The 22,224-nt window shown below is 41.7% G+C and overlaps 1 protein-coding gene across 2 annotated transcripts; it reads right to left on the bottom strand.

Annotated features, from left to right (window-relative positions):
• Positions 1-4,334: 4,334 nt before the first annotated feature.
• LOC120556548 (potassium voltage-gated channel subfamily G member 4-like) lies at positions 4,335-21,837 on the bottom strand. 2 transcript variants are annotated; one of them, XM_039796194.1, is made up of 3 exons: positions 21,709-21,837; positions 9,412-10,251; positions 4,335-5,299 (listed from the first exon to the last, which is right to left on the bottom strand). In XM_039796194.1, exons 2-3 carry the CDS (start codon positions 10,165-10,167, stop codon positions 4,457-4,459), a joined length of 1,599 nt encoding a protein of 532 aa, XP_039652128.1. In that variant the 5' UTR covers positions 10,168-10,251; positions 21,709-21,837; the 3' UTR covers positions 4,335-4,456. The 2 variants fall into 2 exon arrangements, with proteins under 2 accessions (XP_039652128.1, XP_039652127.1); XM_039796193.1 differs by lacking the exon at positions 21,709-21,837 and adding an exon at positions 19,671-20,129.
• Positions 21,838-22,224: the final 387 nt, after the last annotated feature.

The raw sequence follows: 22,224 nt of genomic DNA on the forward strand, positions 1-22,224 counted from the left end.
ATTTCCCCTTGGGGATCAATAAAGTTACTATCTATCTGTCTATCTGTCTATCTATCTATCTATCTATCTATCTATCTATCTGTCTATCTATCTATCTGTCTATCTATCTATCTATCTATCTATCTATCTATCCATCTATCTATCTATCTATCTATCTATCTATATATCTATCTATCTGTCTATCTGTCTGTATGTATCTATCTGTCTATCTATCTATCTATCTATCTATCTAAAACTTGTCTGATGTCAGCTTGTTAAATGCGAATATGTTCTAGTTTCTTCTATATATATATAAATATATATACTTGTGCGCTGGTGTGTGTGTCGATCTCTTTGAGAGAATAGCAGGGCCGGCGTGTGTGTGTGTGTGTGTGTGTGTGTGTGTGGTAGAGCGAGTGAGAGAGTGACGGTGATTAGCTTCGGAGCGAGTACCGACTCTAGAGTGTCTCCCCTGTTCTTTCTGACCACGGTGGGAAATCTGGAGCAGGAAAAGTTAACCCTCTCCTTGATCTCATGTTGTTTACGGAGAAGGAGAACCAGGAAAGGAGTCAGAGGAAATGCAACGCTACCGAGACACGTTCAGGAGGTGCATGTCAGGCTACGACGTAGGGTCCGACATAAGTCAGTGTCTCCACGTACGTGTACGTAGCCATGGCGTAGATTTTACACAGAAGCATAAATCAAGCTTTAGCTTCCATGTCGGTACTCCTGCCTGCTTCTCCAAACTGGGGGCGTGCCGACCGCCATATACTGTAGCTAACACACTGACTGTGAAGTAGCTCATACAACCACACTGAACAAACATCTGAACTATCCCTTTAAAGCGCCCATATTATGCTCATTTTCAGGTTCATAATTGTATTTTAAGGTTGTACCAGAATAGGTTCACATGGTTTAATTTTCAAAAAACACCATATTTTAGTTGTACTGCACAGCTCTCTCTCACTGCTGCAGCTCCTCTTTTCACCTGGTCTCTGTTTTAGCTACAGAGTGAGACCTCTTTTCTTCTTCTTCTTCTGTACTATCTTTGATTGCACTCGCACATGCTCAGTAGCTCAGATGTAGATCAGATGTCAGCTAGCTCCATAGACAGTAAAAGAAAGCCTGTTTCTTCAACTTCAGTCAGTTCCAAGGCAGGATTAGCTGGGAGACTTCTTCTAAACGAGGGAGCACATGGACGTAGTTCTTTTGTAGATTATGGTGAACTTGTGTGTGTTGTAGCAGTGTTTTGCTATTGAGAACGAGGTAGCATGCTAGCGGTAGCGTTAACGCTAGCATGCTAACGGTTGTGGTTAGCCAGCTTGTTTCGGCTAGTGACGTAGAAAGCCGTGCAGATTTTGACCAGCTCACCAGGAGACTGAAGGCAGGACACATTCAGAGCCCGTATCTCACTCAAAACAACATGGATGGATTTTTTTCAAAGTTTGTATGTGTGTGGAAGCACCAGAGACACAAAAGAACACCCCAAATCCCAGAAAAAGTGATTTTTTCATAATATGGGCACTTTAAATAGTTAAACTGATGCTATATGGTCAGGAGCTGCTGTGTGAGGTTCCTTTGGCGAGGACAACTCTTTTATAACTTTCATGCAGAGTGAACAAACCATTCATCCTCTAAGGCAGGTAAAAATCAAAGCAAAAAGAGTTTATTGTCATTTTAAAAGTGCCTGGAAGTTCAACAAACAGCGAGACAAGAGGAGCTACAAGATGTTTTACATTAAAGGACCATTAAATACACATCTTATACACTGCTGCCCAACATTATCCACAGCATACTGTACATTTTTAAGATACTTTTCTTCTTCTTTTAGTTGATTTCCACTAAAAAATCCACTCATGACATTTGACACTTTTGTAATCTATCCCAGTGAAGATTTTGTCACTGACTATTGTGCTGAAATCATTGTCCAATGATGACACAGCGGTGAGTTAAAGCTCTCCGTGATGTTGAATTCTCCCTCCAACTGTTCATAACAGTTTAGAATTTTTAAATATGTTTTTATTTGATTTTAGTTAGTGACTTTTAGATTTTTTTGTCATTTTAGTTTTCTCAGAGTCTGTTTGCTAGTTTTAGTTTAGTTTCGGTTGATCAGAAAAGGTAAGGCTGTGCAATTAATTAAATTTTGGCTCCTAACGATCCCTACTTTTTAATAAAATTGTTTATTACTTTACTTACAACAGCCTAAATGTTCGATCCAAAGTTGTTACCCGTTACTTAGCCCCATCTGTGATTTGAGCACTCGTTACTACGTTACTTTGAGATTTGAATCGTGTAGTAAGTGGACTGCCGAAGTTACAGGAGTTCTTGTTCTTGTGCTGTGAGTTTTAACAGTCTGGTTATTTTGCCGTCTCCACAACTGGACCCATGAAAGAGAGTCGGCTAACACTATAGGACCTCTCCCTCTTTTTCCCTTTAAAATAACATAAACAAAAACTAACGTCTAGTGGGAATCAGTGCTAACGTTAGCAAGCTAGGCTAACAAGCTTGCTTTTTTGGACTGAAACACAAACACAAGAGCACGAAACTCCAAATGTCGACTGACAGGGAAACGACTAGTGATAGACCGATTTTCCTGTCGGCATTATTTACAGACAGGCGTCCACAGGCAGCTCTGTGTTGCTGGAGACGCTGCACCCATCCATATGATGCACACTGCACACATAATTTGGGTGATATGAATGCAGAAGTGACGCTGATCTGTGTTTTTGTTTATTAGTTTTAAAGAAATGGCAGAGCAGATTCAGAAAACAAATCCAGTGTGGCAGGGTTTACATTTCTATGATGTAAATTGAGGGAGCAAAAGCGGCATCGGCTCCAAATATCGGCTCAAGAAAATCGGCCGCCCGTATCGGTCATTGGCTAAGGCTGATGAAAAAAAATGTATATCGGCATCGGCACTAAAAAATCCATATCGGTCGATCCCTAGAAACGACCAAATGTTACATTGGCTTTATAAATAATTTAATTATATATATATATATATATATATATATATATATATATATATATATATATATCATCTTTTTTAAATAAAAAAAAATGTGCACAGTAGCTGCAGTGAGATCATAGTTTATATTTTCTTACACAAAACTGTGGAGAATTCAGATGTCAGATTTAGCAACTTCTCAGACCCTCTTAGTGACTTTATTTCTAAAAGCGACTAGCGACAAACTTAGTGACTTCAGAGCATCAGGGAAAAAGCGAGATATAGTATATTGTAATTAATTCCCATGCATGCTGCTCACACAGCCACTAAGACTTATGCAAATGCTGTGTGATTTGATGTCACCAACATGCAAAAGAAAACGTGTGGCGTCATCTGGCGACTTTTAGCGACTTTTGTAGCTAGTGCTAGCTTCGTTTCTGGGGAAAACGTTGGCAACACTGGTCCGTGTTCCATAGTCTTCTGTGCCCTCGGTGTCTTTGTATTGTATCCATCGTTGTGTTAGTGGATTGACTGTAACGGAGTATAGGAGCACATACCGCTCAAATCACCACTATAGGATTCTTAACCAAAAACTACACAATCGGACATGTTCCAGCAGGAATGTGATCTGAAATTGGGGAGAAATTAACATCAGCAGCTAGAATTACAGCTTTCCATATTTTGTAAAATTGTAATATGTAATATTTTGTAATTTCCATATTATTATGTAACGTGTCTGCCGCAGATGACCATACAAATTATGTTAATTTCGAGTGGAGAGGGGAAAAAAAAACTATTGGATGTGTTCAGAACAGTCGGAAATCTAAAAGTTTTCAGGGATTTCTTTTAAATATGTTTACCTCATTATTTGAAGCTTTGGCTGCTAGGGCTGGGTACTGCCAATGATTTCCCGAATCGATTCAATTCCAAAGGTCCCAATTCGATTACATTTTTGATTCAATAATAATTAGGAACACATCAGTTACAATACCAATTTTGCTCGGATACAAAAGAAACGGCAAGTTCATTGGGTACACAGCAATACTCCCGCCAAGTGTAAAGTAGACTGGATGAACTGTTCTCGAGATATTTGAAAGACAACAGAAACACACACAGAGGGTCCTCCATTTAAAGTTAGATATTGCTTTAACTGTTTAACTGATTGTATTAATCTGTTAATCGTTAACATCCCTACTAAGTTTAATATGAACATCCGACATTGTAAAATTATATATGACAGAAAATAATGGGCATTAATAGGTACCCTTTAAGTGCTGCAATGTATTTGCTGATATGAAAGCAAGCTTTATTTAACCTGATAAGTACTAGATAGTTTGTTGGAAGCATAATGTATTTAAAGCATGAATCCAGAACATGAACAGACAAGAACTTGAAGTGAAATACACTCTCAAAATAACAGTCCTTTAGATTCTAAATGTGCTTAAAAAGGATAGAGCATGTTGTCAAGTATCACCATTTTTAACACATAATTACTGACAGAAAGTGTCTGACTGCTCTCTTCCTGGTCCATTAGAAAGCTGTCGATGGAAGTGTGGATTTATGACTCTTGGTAAACATCATCCCGTCATTATCTTCCTTGCACACAGACATGAAATCATCTGGTGCCAAATCGGCTTTGGCCCAACTCTCCTCTGACTCAGCGGCTATTTCCTCGCCTCTCTCCTCCTTCCACAGCCGCTCGTACTCCTGCTTCAGCTCCTGATACGAGCGGGAGAAGGTGTGGAAGATGGACGTGGCGGGGAACGCCATGATGAGGATGCCACTCAGGATGCTGGTGAGCGCGACTATCTGTCCGGGGATGCTGCGAGGCACCATGTCGCCGTATCCCACCGTGGTCATAGAGATGATGGCCCACCAGTAGGAGGCCGGGATGCTGCTGAAGCTGTGCTGCGGGTGCGTGGCGGCAAACGGCGCCAGCTCGCTCTCTGCTAGATGGACCAGAGGTGAGAAGAGGGTCACGGCAACGCAGACGAACAGCAGCAGCAGGCCGAACTCCCTAATGCTGCGCTGCATGGTCAGTCCTAACGTCTGCAGGCCCAGAGAGTGGCGAGCCAGCCGCATCACGTACAGGATCCGCAACGCCCGCAGCAGGCGCAGGATCAGACTGAGTTTGTCCAGATAGCCTCTGCCGGCACCCACGATGACGTCCTCTTGCGACTCATCCCTGATATCGAAGACCAGAGACACGTAGTACGGCAGGATGGCGATGGCGTCGATGATGTTGAGGGGGCCGCGGGCGAAGGCCATCTTGCTCTGAGCGTTGACGAATCGCAGCATGAACTCCAAAGTGAACCACGCCACACAGATGGACTCCACCACGAACATGCTCTGACACTTCTGGGAGCACTCGCCCTGCAGACACAGAGACGGACTGTGACGAGAACACACTGGGCAACTTTAAAACCAATTTCACAAATACAGATCAGGTTAGTCGTCATGGTTAGCACTAATCAGCCTGGACTTGAGGCCTCAGTTTTATTTTTTTTTAAAGCATTACATCTGTAGGCATGGCACATTTTTTGCAAATATGTTAGTTGCAAATTAGTCTGTATCTACGACAATTCATTTTGGGGATTGCTGGATGTCCGTTACCTTCTTCCATCTTTGTGTTGGCATTTTAAACGCCGGTGGATTTCTGAGGACTATGGTTAAAGTGATGGTTCGGAGTAATTTCACCCTAGGGTCCTTTGCACCATGACCTCGAGCCAAACACCCCCCCAGAAGCTTTTTTCACCTGGGTCGAACATTGGGAGAGTTAGCGTAAAGTAGCATTATCAGCTGAATAGCTAACTACTCCTCAGATCTCTGCAGGGTAAATCCAGACAGCTAGCTAGACTATCTGTCCAATCTGAGTTTTCTGTTGCACGACTAAAACTACTTTTGAACGTACACATGTTCCACCAAAACAAGTTCCTTCCCGAGGCTATTTTGCAGAGGCACCGTGGCTCCGTCCAGGGCTTAGCACCGCCCAAGACGATTGTGATTGGTTTAAAGAAATACAAATAAACCAGAGCACGTTTTTCTCCTATCCCAGAATGCTGTGTGGACTCGCCAGACCCTCCTCTGCAGCGCTTTGGAGGAAGGTCTGGCAATGTGAGACTAGTTGCAAAATAGTGTTGCAAAAATACTTATTTAAAAAAACCTATATTTCTGCACCGATTTTAACCATTCTTCTTAAATCTGTTTCTTGCAATAATTCACTGGAGTACCCTTTAAATAAAAATATCACTATTGTTTGTCATTTAAATGCATTAGGCTGTATAGTTGATGTGCTTTTGAGAAAAACATATTTTGTTTGAAGCACAAAGTAAGCCACTAAAAAATAAAATGTTTTGAAACAACTACACATCAATTAAATTGATTTGAGTTTATATACAAGCTAATGCAACATTTCTTTGGCAGTGAATGTTAAAAATGTACTTGCAAAGTGGAGGATCAGTCATTAAAGTAGGAGAAGGAAATCAATTTTGATTTCAGCGTGGCTTTGAAAGCCGACTGAATGATGGCAGCGAACAAGAAAACAAGACCTTCTAATGAGGCACAATCATCACAAATACTATAGAGACAAATTTAAAATTGTAATTGCTTTTCTAACTGCACATAATGAGCCTCTTCATGCTTACAGACAAGAAAAGGCTGAAGAGCAGTTTTCATTTAGCGCTCAAATCAATGCTTTTAATCTAGAGTTCTGCTACCAGAGGAAATACAACTCCAAGAAGTAAGTGAATTATTTGTGGAAGAAGTAATATTCAGGAAATGAGGGTGAACTTGATCTGAACTTTCTGCCTTCCAACATGATAGCTTACTACATTAGCTTGAAAGGTGAACACATTACGTCTGTAGTAGCATCGCTTACGAGATTCTTGTGTTCTTCTGTCTTTAAAGCCATGCATGTTCTTGCCCCGAGCTATATTAGAGAACATCTATCCACAGCCAAGGGTTATAAACCATCCCACGATCTCATCGCAACATTCCTGGAGCCAGGGCCTTCTACCAAATCTCTCGAATAGTCTTCCTGTAAATATAAGAGCAGAGTCCCTTGACTCATTTAAAAGGTGTCCCATTTGAGTTGCATTTTACATTGATATGCATGATGCATGACATATGTACGAGTGTGAGTGTTGTATTTAGGCATGTATTTTAAATATTTTCTTGTGATTTTCTTATTGCTCAGTTGTGTTGTTGTTGTTGTAAAGCACTGTAAACCTGGTTTGTGTTTTTTAAAGCGCTCTATAAATTAATTTGATCTTGACTATGACAACTTTAGCTGTCTGCCAAACTCCGAACTAAAAACAAAACTGGTTTCCAGAAATTAAAAGGAATTATGGCATTGCTTTAGAAACACATCTCCAGATGTTTGTTCATTCCAACTCATATCAATCACAAAACGTGGAAAATAATTTAGTTTGTCTCAGCTTCTGAACTGAACTCGTCCATGCTTTGATTTTCTTGTGTCTTGATTAGTTCGACTGGCTGCACATACATCAGGGAGAAATCAATCCACCGTCTCCGAAGATTAGGAACCTCATCACAAGGCTCTTAACGCTGACAGTTAGTTATACAATCAATTTTACAATCTGTCTGCTTCTGTTAACTCAAACAAAAAGGGAGAAATCCATATTTTAACAGGCACATTGGCAAAACTCCTCACCCCACACAAACAGACTGTAGTTTTTCTGTCTGCTGCAAAGCTGAACTTCAATTTAGACTTGTGCACTGTAATGTAAATGTTACTTGAAGCGACATAGTGAGGTTGCCATTTGGACTTTTATGTAACTGACTTATTCAAACATGCAACCAACATGTTTAAACATACATTTGATTTTGGCCACTTGGAGGCAACGCAACAACCTGTAAATACAACTTAAAGCATATTACCACCTTATAATGACGATACGGTGGAAGTTTTTATCAAACAGTTGCCTATTTACACATCTAGCCGACACAGAGCAACATTATCATTCATTTGTAGTTGCATTTCCATTTACTCTCCTTTTAGCTTTTGGTTTACACCAACTTCTGAGAAAAATATCTGACTCTTTTCTTTTGCAGATAGCAGCTGTCTGCTTCTGAAAATGACCCTGATTAAAGCAGTTGGAGTGAATAAAAACAGTAGAGTTACAGGCAGGACAATGAAAACAACAAATGAAAGACACTCTGTAGAGCTGAGGGGCCATGCTGAGTTCCTCACTACCAATCCCCTCTTTAACATCACACAGTTAGTTGATCCATTGTTAATTTAGATTAATGCAGCTTAAAGATTTGATCATAACACTTATTTTCTTGAGAAAATATAATTAGCACATAATCTTATGGTTAATTTACTGTCAGTAGATGCCTCTGTGATATGACCGTTCCTGTTAACACATTAACAAAATACTTGATGTGTGTAAAACAGGTTTAACAGGACATTATGTGGCTGTCAGCTTTTGGCCGGGCTTGTTTTTTAAAATTTGTCATACCTGCCCAGCAGTGTTGGGAGTAACGGCGTTTAAGTATAATGGCGTTACTAACGGCGTTCATTTTCAGTAACGGAGTAATCTAATTAATTACTTTTCCCATCGTTACTGAGAATGTAAAGTGGCGCGTTACTACAATTCGGTTGAATGAAGCGCAAGGTGTCAGGCTTTGGCTACACATCAGCTGCCTGGAGAAGGCAGGGGGGGGGGGGATGATGACACTGTTGCAAATGCGATGATGATTGGCTGGGTGGGCGGATGCCCTACTGCACGCTCTGACTACCACTAAACACAAGCCAGCGACAATAGCGACGAGCCAGGGAAATTCAAAGGTAGCGTTCTCGAGCTGGAAGTACCGGCACTACTTCTCGCTCATTGAAATTAAAAGGCAAGAATGTTTATGTAACATGCACGCTACGCCCAGGAAAAAAGACTTTATCCACGTCTAGCCTCATACAACTCAAACCTTATGAAGCACCTCACATCAACACATGCTAACACAACACTTGTTGCTGCTGCTAACCCAACCCAGAGCCCAAATGCAGCTAGCGTGAGCTCCAGCGAAGGAGACGGAGCCACTCTGTTAAAACAAGCAATGCTCGATTTTTCGGGTCAGCAACAGGTGATACTGTATATAGTGTTTTTATTCTTCAATCAGTTAATATAAACATCTTTGACTTTAAAGATGTTATAGAACGTAATAGCGTTATAGAACATAAAAAATAACATCACAGTTACTTTGCTGAGTAACTTATTACTTTTACAATGTGGTAACTGAGTTACTAACTCAATTACTTTTTGGGAGAAGTACTTTGTAACTGTAACTAATTATTTTTTTAAAGTAAGATGACCAACACTGCTGCCCAGGGACTACAGGTGGAAATTGGCAATTGTTGCTATAACCTGGCCCAAGACATATTCTCTTGTTTAACAAGTTTAATGTTTATTTGCGCATTGTCCCTGTTTCAAATAAATCAATTTCCATTTCCATTCCATTATACGCACCCTGGTTTCTTCATCTCTGAGGTCTGGCATGGTGCTGATGCACAGGCTGATGACGGTGACCAGCACCATGACCACCGAGAGGCAGGCGAACATCTTCCCAGCCAAACCCGACTGAGGATTTTCCACCACTTCTCGTAGTATCCACGCCAGTTTGTGATAGCCCTTTTCAGCCTCTGTGTTGCTTTTCTTCAGCATCACCCTCTTCTGCCTCCACTCCTCTTCTTTGCGTTCTCGTTCGGCCACTTCCTCCACGCGGGTCGACATGCGGCGACGGCAACAGCGCTCCATGTGGCCCGGGTCCACGCCCCAGTAGTCAAGCTCATCATGCAGCGACACGGCGCACAGTTCTCGGAGCAGACGCAGTTTCCCCGCAAGGAAGTTGAGGATGACCCTGAAGGCTGTAGGGTTTCGGTCGAAGAAGTACTCCTGGCACGTCTCGTCGTAGTCGTCGCAGAGTCGTGCGATCTCCTCGGGGGTGGTGCAGAAGCGCAGACGTCCCAGACGGCTCTGGGGGAACTGCTCCAAGGTGCTCCAGGGGAACGTGTAGCGGTTGCCCCCGACATTGATGAGAACCTGCAGGGTGTGGTCGACCACATACGAGGCCTTGGGGTCACGAAGCAACTGGGCGCGCTGGAAGTAAACGCCCTTGATGGTCTCAGTCTCCGGGATCTCTGTGAAGAAGCGGTCGAGGCTGCTGTCGTCGCTGCTGATGGAGTAGGTGCTGAAGTCGTGGTTGGCATTGCTGATGATGGGCATGCTGGCTTCAGGATGTGTGACGGGATGGAAGAGGTATTTATATGTGCAGTTCACGGGAGGTTAGGAGGAGGAGCCAACGAGAAGCTGTGACGACACAAAAAATAAATAATAAAGTCAGTCTTTTTTTTACATCAAGTCCTTTTTTTTATTAATTTAAACTGTGTATGTTTAAAACCTCATTACAAATCAACATTTTATATGGAGTACCACAAGGCTCTGTCCTGGGTCTCTTACTTTTCATTATTTACCTGTTACCTGTAGGGGTCATCATTCATGGACTTTAATACATTGATCCAAAATGTGCTCAAGCTAAATCAGGACAAAACTAAAGTCCTTGACTACGTTTACATAATATTACATACATAATACATAATATTCCGTTTTTTTTAATCCCGAAAAAGACGATATTCTGACTAAGCCGTTTACACGGCTATTCCTATTTAGCCGTGCAAAACAGGATTTTTCTCAAAGTTTACGAGCAGCAGCGGACTTGTTCTCGAAAAAGTCGGCATAACGATGTTTGTGCTTATCCAAAAACCTATTGGTATCTAAGTCTTTGATAATGTTTAAAAGTAGCCGTGTTTCTCCTTCTCATCGGGTCTGCAGCTTTGCAAACTGTTGGCTGGTTGGTTTGTTTACAGCAACCATAGCAACGCACAGAGCTGACCATAAGCCTGCGGTGAAAACCCTGATTGAGACTCATATTCTGAATGCGCTGTATACATGTCCAAACAATGCCTCTAAAACCTGAATAATACCGGAATATCCCACATGTCTTAATCGGAAAATGCTATATTCGGAAAAAGGCCTTATTTGGGATATCCAACTGGAATATGCTGTTTACATGACATGTATCAAATTCTGAATATTGTCATATTTGGAATAATAGTTGAATATTGGTGTGCATGTAAACGTACTGCATGTTATCAACCAAAACTTTACTGCACAATTAGGATTTAAAGGTTCACAATACAAAGAGTAATTGTTGACCTTTTTTGCCATTTTGACGTTTCTCAGGCGTCTCTTTTATATATATAAAACTTTATTTACAGACTCAAGGTCCAGCTATAAAAATACACATAACATATTACAGGAAAGGTACACACAAACATAAAAAACATACAGACATACTGTCTGTATAATGAAGCACTATGGGGAAAATGTGTTTTAGGCCGAAGTACCGCAGTTGGCCACTGAGCCACATCATATCCAGCTCTATTAAGGGGCCAATCGCATCGAGAAGCATCGCTAGAAACGCATCGTCAGCGAACCCATTGTTTTCCTACGGTACATCTTGCGTACATAACAATTAAAACATTCTCAACTTTTCAGCAGGAGGCACAGAGTCGCACCACTCGTCAATGTCACACATGGCCCATGCAGCCAATGGTGCAAGATGCTGGCCTTACTACTTTACCACTTGCTTATGCTAATCGCTATCTCTTATAGTAGCCTGCAAACTGCTAATTCTGCTCTCTCTCTTTAAATTTGTTGTTGTTTTTGTTTTTCCATTAATCATATATGATCGCCCGCTCCACAGGTCCACCACAGAGTTTTGACAGAAGAGGCGTTTTTGAAGCAGCTGCCGGGCTGGTTAGTTGCCAGCGTTACAGACTGCGGAGAGGACGAGCTATAGATACGTCCGCATTACATCCCATGTTCTCTTGTAATTGTTCAATAACAATACAAAACAATTCACTGGGGAAAAAGAAAAGATCTTTGCACCCTGCTTTTAGTCCTGACACCCTTCAGAGCTGACTACACACCAATTCACACCTCACTTCACGACAACCCTCACACAGCTGCTGAGTGACCTTAAAAACTCTTACTGGCTCGGGTGTGACATCGTGGTGTGAACTGTGAACGAGCCAGAGAAGTTAAAAAGTCTGAATATAGAAGAAGCTCCTTTGCCAACTTCGACCTGAGTTTTGAATGGTAAAAGATATCTGCTAACATGCAAAAACACGATGTAAGTGTAAGGTAGTAGCCTTGAGTAGGCCACTAGGTGGCACTGTTGTCATTCCTATAATAGAGGAAGTTCAGCAATTTTCGCTTTCTTTGTACCTTACGAGACACTGTAGTTTACACTTGGTCTGTGTAGGTCGGCATGTTTGTTTAAAACTAAACTAAATATGTACATAGAGAACCACCCACTCAGCTCATTTGTTCACAGGTTGCTTATAGCTTTATGCTATGTTTACACGTGGCCGGCTATTTTCATAAACGGACATTTCAACCTCTCCGTTTTCAAAAATAACATCGTGCACAGCTGTCAGTTTTCAGAAAAGTGTTCGTTTACATGTTCCTGTGTGTATATATGCCGTCAATGCAGTCAAGAGCACGCCAGACCTGTAGGTGGCGGTGTAACGAGAAGCTCAAGCCCACGTTAGCCAATCAGAATCCAGAAAATAGCAGCAACCAATCACTTCCTCTTTCTCTCTCTCGGCTGCCTAAACCTCAGTTTGTCTCAGTTTACACGCAAACGTGCAAACGAAGATTTCAAAAATCTCCACTCTGGCCGGAGGTTTTAGAAAGACTCGTTTTCAGAGGCGAATTCTCCGTTTGCGTGTGAACGAAGGGCACGAACAAAGGGAAATATCTCCGTTTGTAAAAAATAACCATGTACGTGTAAACAGGGTCTTAGTGCGTAACTTTTTTATATTAATGAACATCCGTTACATTCAAGCCATTGCCAAATGAGTTGCTACAAAGCTAATTAAGACTATTAGCTCCTCACAACTCTCTCTGTATCTCTCAGTAGGACTATGGTCAGAAGATTGAGGCATCTGGCGACTTTCAGAATATAATTACCTCTTCTGAAGAGTCCTCCATGTCCTCCTTGGCTACTAGCAACTGTGTGTGTGTGTGTGTGTGTGTGTGTGTGTGTGTGTGTGTGTGTGTGTGTGTGTGTGTGTGTGTGTGTGTATGTGTGTAGAAGGGGGGCTTGCGCGATGACGGAAGGCTTGTATAATGTGGACACGTCAACAGTTTTGTTGTCATTACTTAGAATTCCTCATGGGGGAGGCAGAAACTACGTAGTATAGCTTTAAGTGTGGAGTTACAGTTTGTAGGGTCAAGTACTGCAAATTAGTTTTTATTTACTGGTGTACAAATTGTTTTGGTGTTAAACTATTGTGGCTAGCAGGTGGGCTAAAATTAGCTGTTGCAAATCTATTCTTTTTAGAGTGCTTCGCAGAACTATTTATTTTACACTGTATTATTCTTTACGTTAGATTGTTTGTTTTGTTGATTTATTTCTAACGGGAAAAAAAGCTGTATGTACTCCGTTAAGGGATGATGAAACCAGCCTTCTCTGTGACAATAAAACCCAATGGTCTCAGCCACAATCTTCAACCCAGCGTCCCATGCCCCTTCTCTCCGCACCTCATACCTAACATCTAAAGGTCCAGACACACGCTTGAGAGCAATTTCACAGGTCGGTGACTGAAATCTGTACTGAGCCGTCTCGACTTATTTTGGCCGATTTGATTCATTTAATCTGATTGGTGGAGAGCACCCAAGATGAGCGTGACTAGAGTCTCTCAAAATCTGAGGAAAATCTCTTAAACTGACCTTTGTTGATCTGAAATGAAGACAGATTCAGCAACTGCACACACACACACACACACACACACACACACACACACACACACACACACACACACACGGCCTACTTCTCGCTTAAAATGTTTTCAGAAACAGGTTTCAGTGAACTATTTTAGTCCAATATGAGATCAGATTCTGAATTAGCAGCCATGACAGTCTGGCTTTGAATTTCCGGAGAAGCCAGACCCACGTGACGCGTTCGTCCAATCAGCTGCCGGTTTTCATTTCTTGGGCGACAATACAGATTAGCGCCGCCTGCTGTTATGGAGACGTATTACATCTCGTCTCTCCGGTGTGTTCCGAGGCACTTTTTGGACCAACTCGGGGAGACTCATCAGTCCGACTGGCTTTTCTGCCGAGGGTCGGCCGTCTGGTCGGTGTGTCTCGGCCTTAACACAACACAACGCGCAGAGGGAGTGGGTTACATAAGCTTAACGGGCAGCTTAACTTACATAAAAACACATTTTCACTCTGATCTCTATTGGTATGTAGCCGTGCAGATAGTTTTTGTTTTTGTTTGACCTTCCTGTCAACAGTTGTCATCAGAACATAGATTTAACACCAATTTTCGAAGAAGAGATCTCCATTTTTTTGTTTGTATATTTATTTACATTTAAAGATAAAGATTTGGAAAAATGTCACCTATAATTTGGTGATGAATTGAAATCATGCAGCCTGTACAAAACAGTTAAACTGAGTGCACCAAATGCTCTTTCACAGTTTCCAGCTCTTCTGCACGGAGGCCAGGAATTAAAGCCCAGAAAGAGACCCTGCTGTTGAATTTTTCATATGTCATTTTTTTTATGCTGTGGGCGCCACAAAAGAAACTCCATTCACCTCCATTGTACTGGGGTGGATGCAGAAATCTTATATATAGATTTCTGAAAATGCGGACAAATGCAAAAACACTACATGGCCGCTACCACCAGAGATACCTAAGTTTCTTGTGAAATATACCTTTTAATTAAATCTGCTAAGTGGATTCATGCACATTTTTATTTTAGTCTATTCACACATTATTAAAAAAAACAAGAAGGCTTGATGCAAACATTGTGCAGCGCAGCGTAGAAACCAAGAAAAGGCTTATAAAGATACTGTTAGGCCTGCTGCTCCATAGGTAGCTTCTCTGTCTCTCCCCTCTCTCTCCCTCCCTGCTCTGTCTGTCCTAATTGCAGGATTGGAGTCTGGTGTGCAGGAGTCAGGGTTCCAGCTGCCTCTCATCTACCACAATCAACCTCTGGTCCATATACCCGGTCATTCCTCCACTCTGTGTCCGATCATAGTCAAGATGACCGCAGTTAGTCTTGCTCCTGACCAACCGTGCTATCGGTTTGTCTAATTGTATGTCCTGAGCCCTTATCTTGTGCCTCAGCTGCCATTGGAACCTGACTCCTGCTACCGCTTCACTCCCACCATTGGCCGGACCAGAACCACCACCCCTGGACCCCACCACTAGCAGGCCTACTGTCTTCCTCTGACGGACCTGTTCCTTCCCATAATCCACCTGACCTGTTCTCCACCCTGGAAACCTGGACTTGCCTCCCCCCCCCCCAGGAAACCTTGACTGTACACTTGAGCACTTTGAATAAACCTGTTAATTCACACTCCTGGCTCTGCGTTCTGTATGCATTTGGGTTCTGTACATCAGTACTAACAGATACTACCCCTCTAAGTAACAAAGTTACACTGAGCAGCAGTGAAAAGGAGAAAAAGTGAATAAAATGGGATGATTTGCATTAAGATCTTAATGGTCCAATATGTAATATTTACTGTAATGAATCCAAAAATGACCCCAATGCGTCATCAGATATTAAGGAAACCTGTTAAGTTGAAATACTATTTTCCGACAACAATGCAGTATTTTGTCCTTTTTTGAAATTTCCGTTCCGTGACGAAATGTCTGTTTGTGTTTTGGCCTGTGTGTTGGTGTCAACTGCCCAGTTTGACAGCCAGGCCGGGTTGCCAGATCAGTTGCGTGACCAGAGACGTAACAACCCCCTGGTAAATATTGGAGATGTATTTGAAAGATGGAGACAGCTTAGAGCCCAAAGGGACGCTGAGTTGGCTAATTTCCCCCTGAACCGGTAAGCATTAGCTTCAGGCTAATTTATCACGGCCACGGGACGGGCATTTTATGTAATTTCAACATTTGTGTACTCACATTGAATTATATAGCTAGAGTACCAGAGTTGGTTACTTGCAAAAACAATTGAGACACAGCCAGTAAAGTGATCCCGACTGGTCCTGTCTAACACCATCATGTTAGCCCTACTAACGTTACCGGAGGACCAGGCAAGCGGGCCAAGGCTGTTTACAACGTGTAGCCTGTTGAGCGGCCTGGCCGACAACTGTGAGTTATTTTAAGCCAAGAGAGGAGGGCTGTAAATTGGGAAGAGCGGACAATGAGTTTGCAGCGTGTTTAACGATTGTCATAATTCAGTCCTTCCAGAAAAACGCTGAGTTTTTTTGGGATTGTTGCGGGGCAAAAATCCTTGATTATGCGGCACGTTTTCTTAAAAAATGCGATGGAATATGCTATATGATATTTATGCAATTTTATGCGATGAAATTGTGGGAACTTGCAAAAATTGCGGTTTGATGAAAAAGAGAAAAAAAAAGTGATTCCCCCCCAATAGCCTGCTTTTTTTAAACTTAATTTCCAAAATTAGTTTACAGATATTCAGTCATTGCAATAAGTAAACAAATAAGATACAAAAATATATACAAATAATATATTAAAGTAAAAATAAAAGTAATAGTCTAAACAGGGAAATAAAAGATACAAAAGAGACAGACTTTCAAAAATCGTTAATAATATAGACAGCAGGAGCACTTCAACAGATAATATCAGATATTAAGATAGCTTTCTTATTGGATACCAACTTAAGAGACTCAAAGTATCAACCCCCAACACCTGCTTTTCGATGAAGTTCACGTCGCGTAATTATGTGAAATTTGATACACAAACATATATTCATATGGTTCGTACGATATTAAAAAATGTTTTGTTTTATTGTTAAATATCAAATAAATCAATAACATTTGAATTTTACCTTCCAGCATTAAAGAGTGGTTAAATATTTCCTGCCATATGAGTGATCAGTACTCACCAATAAGTAGGATAATAGATGGTTTGCATTGACACATGGCGACATTATCATATGGTGTGACACTATATAATTTGGTGTGACATTCCAAATTGTGAAAATAACATACCTTTATCAATGATAAAACCTGAAAATGTCCATGGAATACATATAAAATAGTATCAGCAAGAGTCACAAATATTTTTATAATTTTATAGCAAGGTTTGTCACAATAAATAGAAAATATGTTGAAAGACCGATGGCATAGGTCTCACATTGAGCGATGTTTTAGAAAATAATACACAAATTTAATTAATTTTCACAAAACTAAAATGGATCACAGTTTAGTTATGATAAATGACTTTGATAAAGTGAGTAACTTAAGAAAGGTATAATCCATATTCAGTTTATATACAATTATTTTCATGTCACACCATATGACGATTTTACGGACTAATACAACAAATTGTCACATAAATTCTGATTCAAATTGAAAATCTAAAAACAAAATATGTTTCTATAAAGATGAGAGTTAGTAGAACAAAAGTCAACCATTTTTATGCCTGTTATTTGAAATTTTTGAAAAAACACTTTTTTCTGGTATATATGTCACTGACCCATATATAGGGACAGAATTTGTATTGTTTGTTGGTCGCAGCGGTGTCTGTTAGCAGTTAGCTCGTATGTTTCTCCGGGATCAGCCAGCGCAAAGGACGTCTATATTCCGATTGGTTGCTGGCGTTTGCCGCCGAACCGCGTCATAGCTCGTTACCATAAAGTTGACCAAAGTTCAACTTTGTGATTGACGCTCAGGACGCTCAAAACGCCCAAAACACGACGCCAACAGATTAGACGCTCCTTGCAGCTGAGAGAAGCTTCCATTGAAAATGAACGACTTCCGGTATCTTTAGAAGCTCAAGTCGGCGGCGGTGTGTACGTACAGTAAGCCTAGGAAGTGTGTCTCTCGGTCCGGTGGAGAGGACCGCTAGGTTGTTTTTAGCAGTTCGGTAATTCTAAGCCAAAAAAGTGTCTGTCAGTTGGGTAACAGAGCTCTGCGTGAGCACAGGCTTTTATGACGTTTTGGTGCCTAAACTTAACTGGTCGCCCCATGATGCGGTCTCCTGATTTCGTACGAATTGGTGTGCTTAAAGCTGCTTACACACTGACCAGACGGCCGACCGTTGACAGAAAAACCAGTCAAAATGCTCAGTCTCCCCGTGTTGGTCCAAAAAGTGCCACAGAACACACCAAAAAGACGAGATGTAATACGTCTCCATAGCAGCAGGCGGCGCTAATCTGCAATTGTTGCCCAAGAAATGAAAACCGCCAGCTGATTGGACGAACGCGTCACGCGGGTTTGTTTTCTCCGGAAATTCAAAGCCAGACTGTCATGGCGGCTCGTTCAGAATCAAGGGGGTAAGCTTCGCTTCAGAATGCGAACCTCCGATGGCGCCATTTTGTTGCTACAAAGCGATCACCTCTTGATAGCATTCCACTGACCGCCATTTTTTTTTTTACGTCACTTGACAGAGAATAACTTTACATCTGAAGCGTTTAAAGACTCTATTTGTCTGTTGTTAATTTCTAAAGAAACACAACAACGTATAAAAGGCTCCATTACCTTGTAGCTCACGTTATGGCTCCGTAGCAGACGCTTTTATAACAATAGGCTAACGATTGGGTCATAACCACGAGACTTACTGTCACACAGTAGAGGAATTACCGTATAGTACAGGAGAAGCTCGCAGGCAGTTTGGACTTACATTATCTGTTTAGGTTTAATTACTAATGTTAACTAGCATGTTAGTGATCAGTAATTAGCCTGTGCCTATGTTATCTCCTTACATATACCTACACTCTCAGTCTCTGTAAGATTGGGAATGATTGAGATTTCTCTCGGCACAGCTACCAGAAGACTTCTCACTTTCAGACACGTTGCTCACGTCACATTTACGTTGTCTCTCTCGGTTGGAGGCTGCGCAGTAAAGCAAGAGATCACCGGAAAGGTGCTTCTAACAGCCTTCACTGGTCTCCGTCCAGAGCAACGGGATCTATTGGTCCATTATATATATGTCAATGTTCAGAATACGATCTCATATTGGACTAAAATAGTTAAATGAAACATGTTTCTGAAAACATTTGACGTTGACTGTCTTCATTTCAGATCAACAAAGGTCAGTTTAAAAAAGATTTTCGTCAGAGACTCTAGTCACGCTCATCCCGCTCGCCATTTCCGGGTGAGTCCCGACTGCCCTGCCGCCGACTGAACATGTCAGGTCGGCCAAAATGACACACCGAACAGACTCGAGTCACTGACCTCGGCCGTGTGTGTGTCAGCGGCACTGTCTAACTCTTTGTAAGATATTGTAGGAACCCGCCCATCAGTTAGTTAACTAATGGCATCACACTATAGTCTGATAATAGGCCGGCGCATTTGTTTCCCATGAAATGAAATGACAGTAGGTTTCAGGACAGTTAAAACACGAACAAACAGACTCAGAAACCGTTTTTATCCAAAAGCCATATAGGCCTACTGCACTTAACCCTACTTGAGTTTTAAGGATACATCACGCAGTGGATGTGTTTGTTTGGTATACCTGTGTTTTTGTGTCTTTACTTTATTTTTATTTATTTTCTAAAACACCTATCTCTTATATATATTCTTATAGTGACTTTTAGGGGCTCTTTTATATATCTATCCTGTTTTGTTGCCAATGTTATGCACTGATATAACTGCATCACATTTCGTTGTACATGCGACAATAAAGACGATTCTATTGCATTAAAATAAAACCGTATCGATTCACTCACCTTACAGGGCGCAGGTGTGCTGCCTCAGCTCTTTAACGTCTGTCGTTTGTCCCGTGCATGTTCTCACCTGTTGCTTTAATGAAGACGCGTCTCGCTGATTAATCCATAACTGTATAATCACTCTTATTATTATCATTTATAAAGCTGGGTGTCCGAAACCAGCCCGACGCACAGCAGGAGCCAGAGCAGCTTTATTACAGTTTATAGATCCAGTCTGAAGTTTGCAGGCTCGCCGTGTGTCTGTGCAGCATCACCGGTCTGCGCACGTCGCCTCTCCGGCAGCTCTGGACGAGTTGGATTCAATTACATGAAAATGATTTCTTCGTCCTCGGATCGTCGCTGCGCTTCTATTGGTCCACTCCGCAATGCGATTATCTAACAGCGGTGCATGCCCTCCTGAAACCTGCCGCTGTGTTCTCATCTCATCTCATCTCATCTGTGTTTGACAGCAGGACCATCCTCATCTCCTTCTCCTCCTCCTCCTCCTCCCCTCCCTCCCATCGCCAGCTTTACCTTCTCTACACTGTAAAAAACGACGTTAAGGCAATTCAACCCACAATAAGTTGGGAAACGGGGCAGTGGTGTAGTCTAATGTATTGTAGTGGGTATACTCCTACTGTATATGGGCCTATACTGTATATATGGGCCAGAATGGGCCCTTTTTTTGGGGGGGGGGGATTTCATAGTGGTGGGTCTGGGTGTCCTCCCCCAGGGAAGTTTTGAGCATCAACGACTTCATTTCCTGCTTTCTGACACACTGAAATGCACCAATTTACCTTTTATTTAGCCTATGTGAAGGAGAAAAACACAGATGACAATTCAAAATATACAAAAATGACAATGCAAAGTATGTTATATGTCATTGGGCATTTTTAAGTGCAAATATGGAAATCCTGGAGCTTACTACCTGCGTATCACGTAGACTACACCACTGAAACGGGGCTTTGAATTAACATGTTTTAATCACCAGCCTATTACATTTTAAAGTTACCAGTCAATCATTTTTCCCCTCAGAGAAAATTAAATTAAAATAAAATACATTTAAGCATCCTTGTTTCTTTAAAAATATGTGTTCAGGTTGATGGTTGGTAGAGAAAATATAAACATTTACATTTACTTTATACTATATATATATATATATATATATATATATATATATATATATATATATATATATATACTAAATATCTCCAGGTTTTTCTTTTCCTAAGTAACTTACTACTTCATTTCAGCTCCTTTGGTTTGTTTTGTGCTGTTCTGTTTGTTTCCAAGCCAAACACACTCCAAACCGCCCAAATTTCTTGCCGGAAAACAGACCAAACTGTAACCTGTAGCCGGCCGATTTAAACAGATGCTTGGCTTCATTCATCACCGGCCAAGTTGGCTTGTAACTTTACAATATTATACCAGCCAAAGTTCATTTTAACGGCATTTGGTGGGTTGGTGTGTGTCAATTTAAAGCCCTGGTGGGAAAAGCACCTAGATAGATAGATAGATAGATCTATCCTGTTTTTATGCTATGCCTGACGTGCACCTCTCTAAAAATGTAACTGCACATCGCGGCGATGCACGTCGCTCGGCCGTGTCGTGGTAGCGTTGCATTTACCCCCCCGATTGGTTCTCCTTCTCCATAAACAACATGAGATCAAGGAGAGGGTTAGCTTCTCCTGCTCCAGATTCCCCACCGTGGTCAGAAAGCACAGGGAAGACAGTTTGTTTCTCTCACTAGGACTCTAGAGTCGCTACTCGCTCCGAAACTAATCACCGTCACTCTCTCTACCAAACGCGCACACACACACACACACACACACACACACACACACACACATGCCGGCCCTGCTATTCTCTTAAAGAGATTGACGCACATGCCAACGCACAAGTATAAACTTCAGGCCACTTACGTGGGCTACGGCGAAAGCTCTGCGTGGAGACTCCGCTGAACCATAAATCGCGCTTTATGGGAGCGTTTACGTCACATTGCTTGCTCGCTAGCTAGCTAGCTTAGCACCGGTCCACAACCCATGTAACGTTATCTTACCTGATGTGTCTTATCCAGGGTTATTATCAGCCGGGAAGCGAAAGAACGAGTGAGATCCGTTGCTCGTGTGAGTTACGTTACATCCCGGTACGAGCTTACTTCAACGGTTTTATGAGCGAGTTTTGACTTGCGCTGGAATAAACAAAGAGTAGTTTGGGGGTTTTTTTTTACAGTGCAGAGCTGCTTGTCTGTACTTGATCATGACTTTCAGTATAAACTGCTCTAAAGCCTTTGTTTAAATGCAGCTAAAGCCTGATTGACAAAGTTTGTGCTTGCAGGCAGACGTCCAAACACAGAGAGGATTAATAAAAAAGGACAGAAGATAAAACCCTCTTCTACAACCCCCACACCCCCCCCCACACACACACAGAGACAGACACACACACATACAGAGATAGACACAGACATACACACACACATACACACACATACAGAGATAGACACATATACACACACACATACCGAGACAGACAGACACACACACATACACACACACACACACACACACACACATAC

Source organism: Perca fluviatilis, chromosome 3 (genome assembly GCF_010015445.1).
Source record: "Perca fluviatilis chromosome 3, GENO_Pfluv_1.0, whole genome shotgun sequence".
Taxonomy (NCBI): domain Eukaryota; kingdom Metazoa; phylum Chordata; class Actinopteri; order Perciformes; family Percidae; genus Perca; species Perca fluviatilis.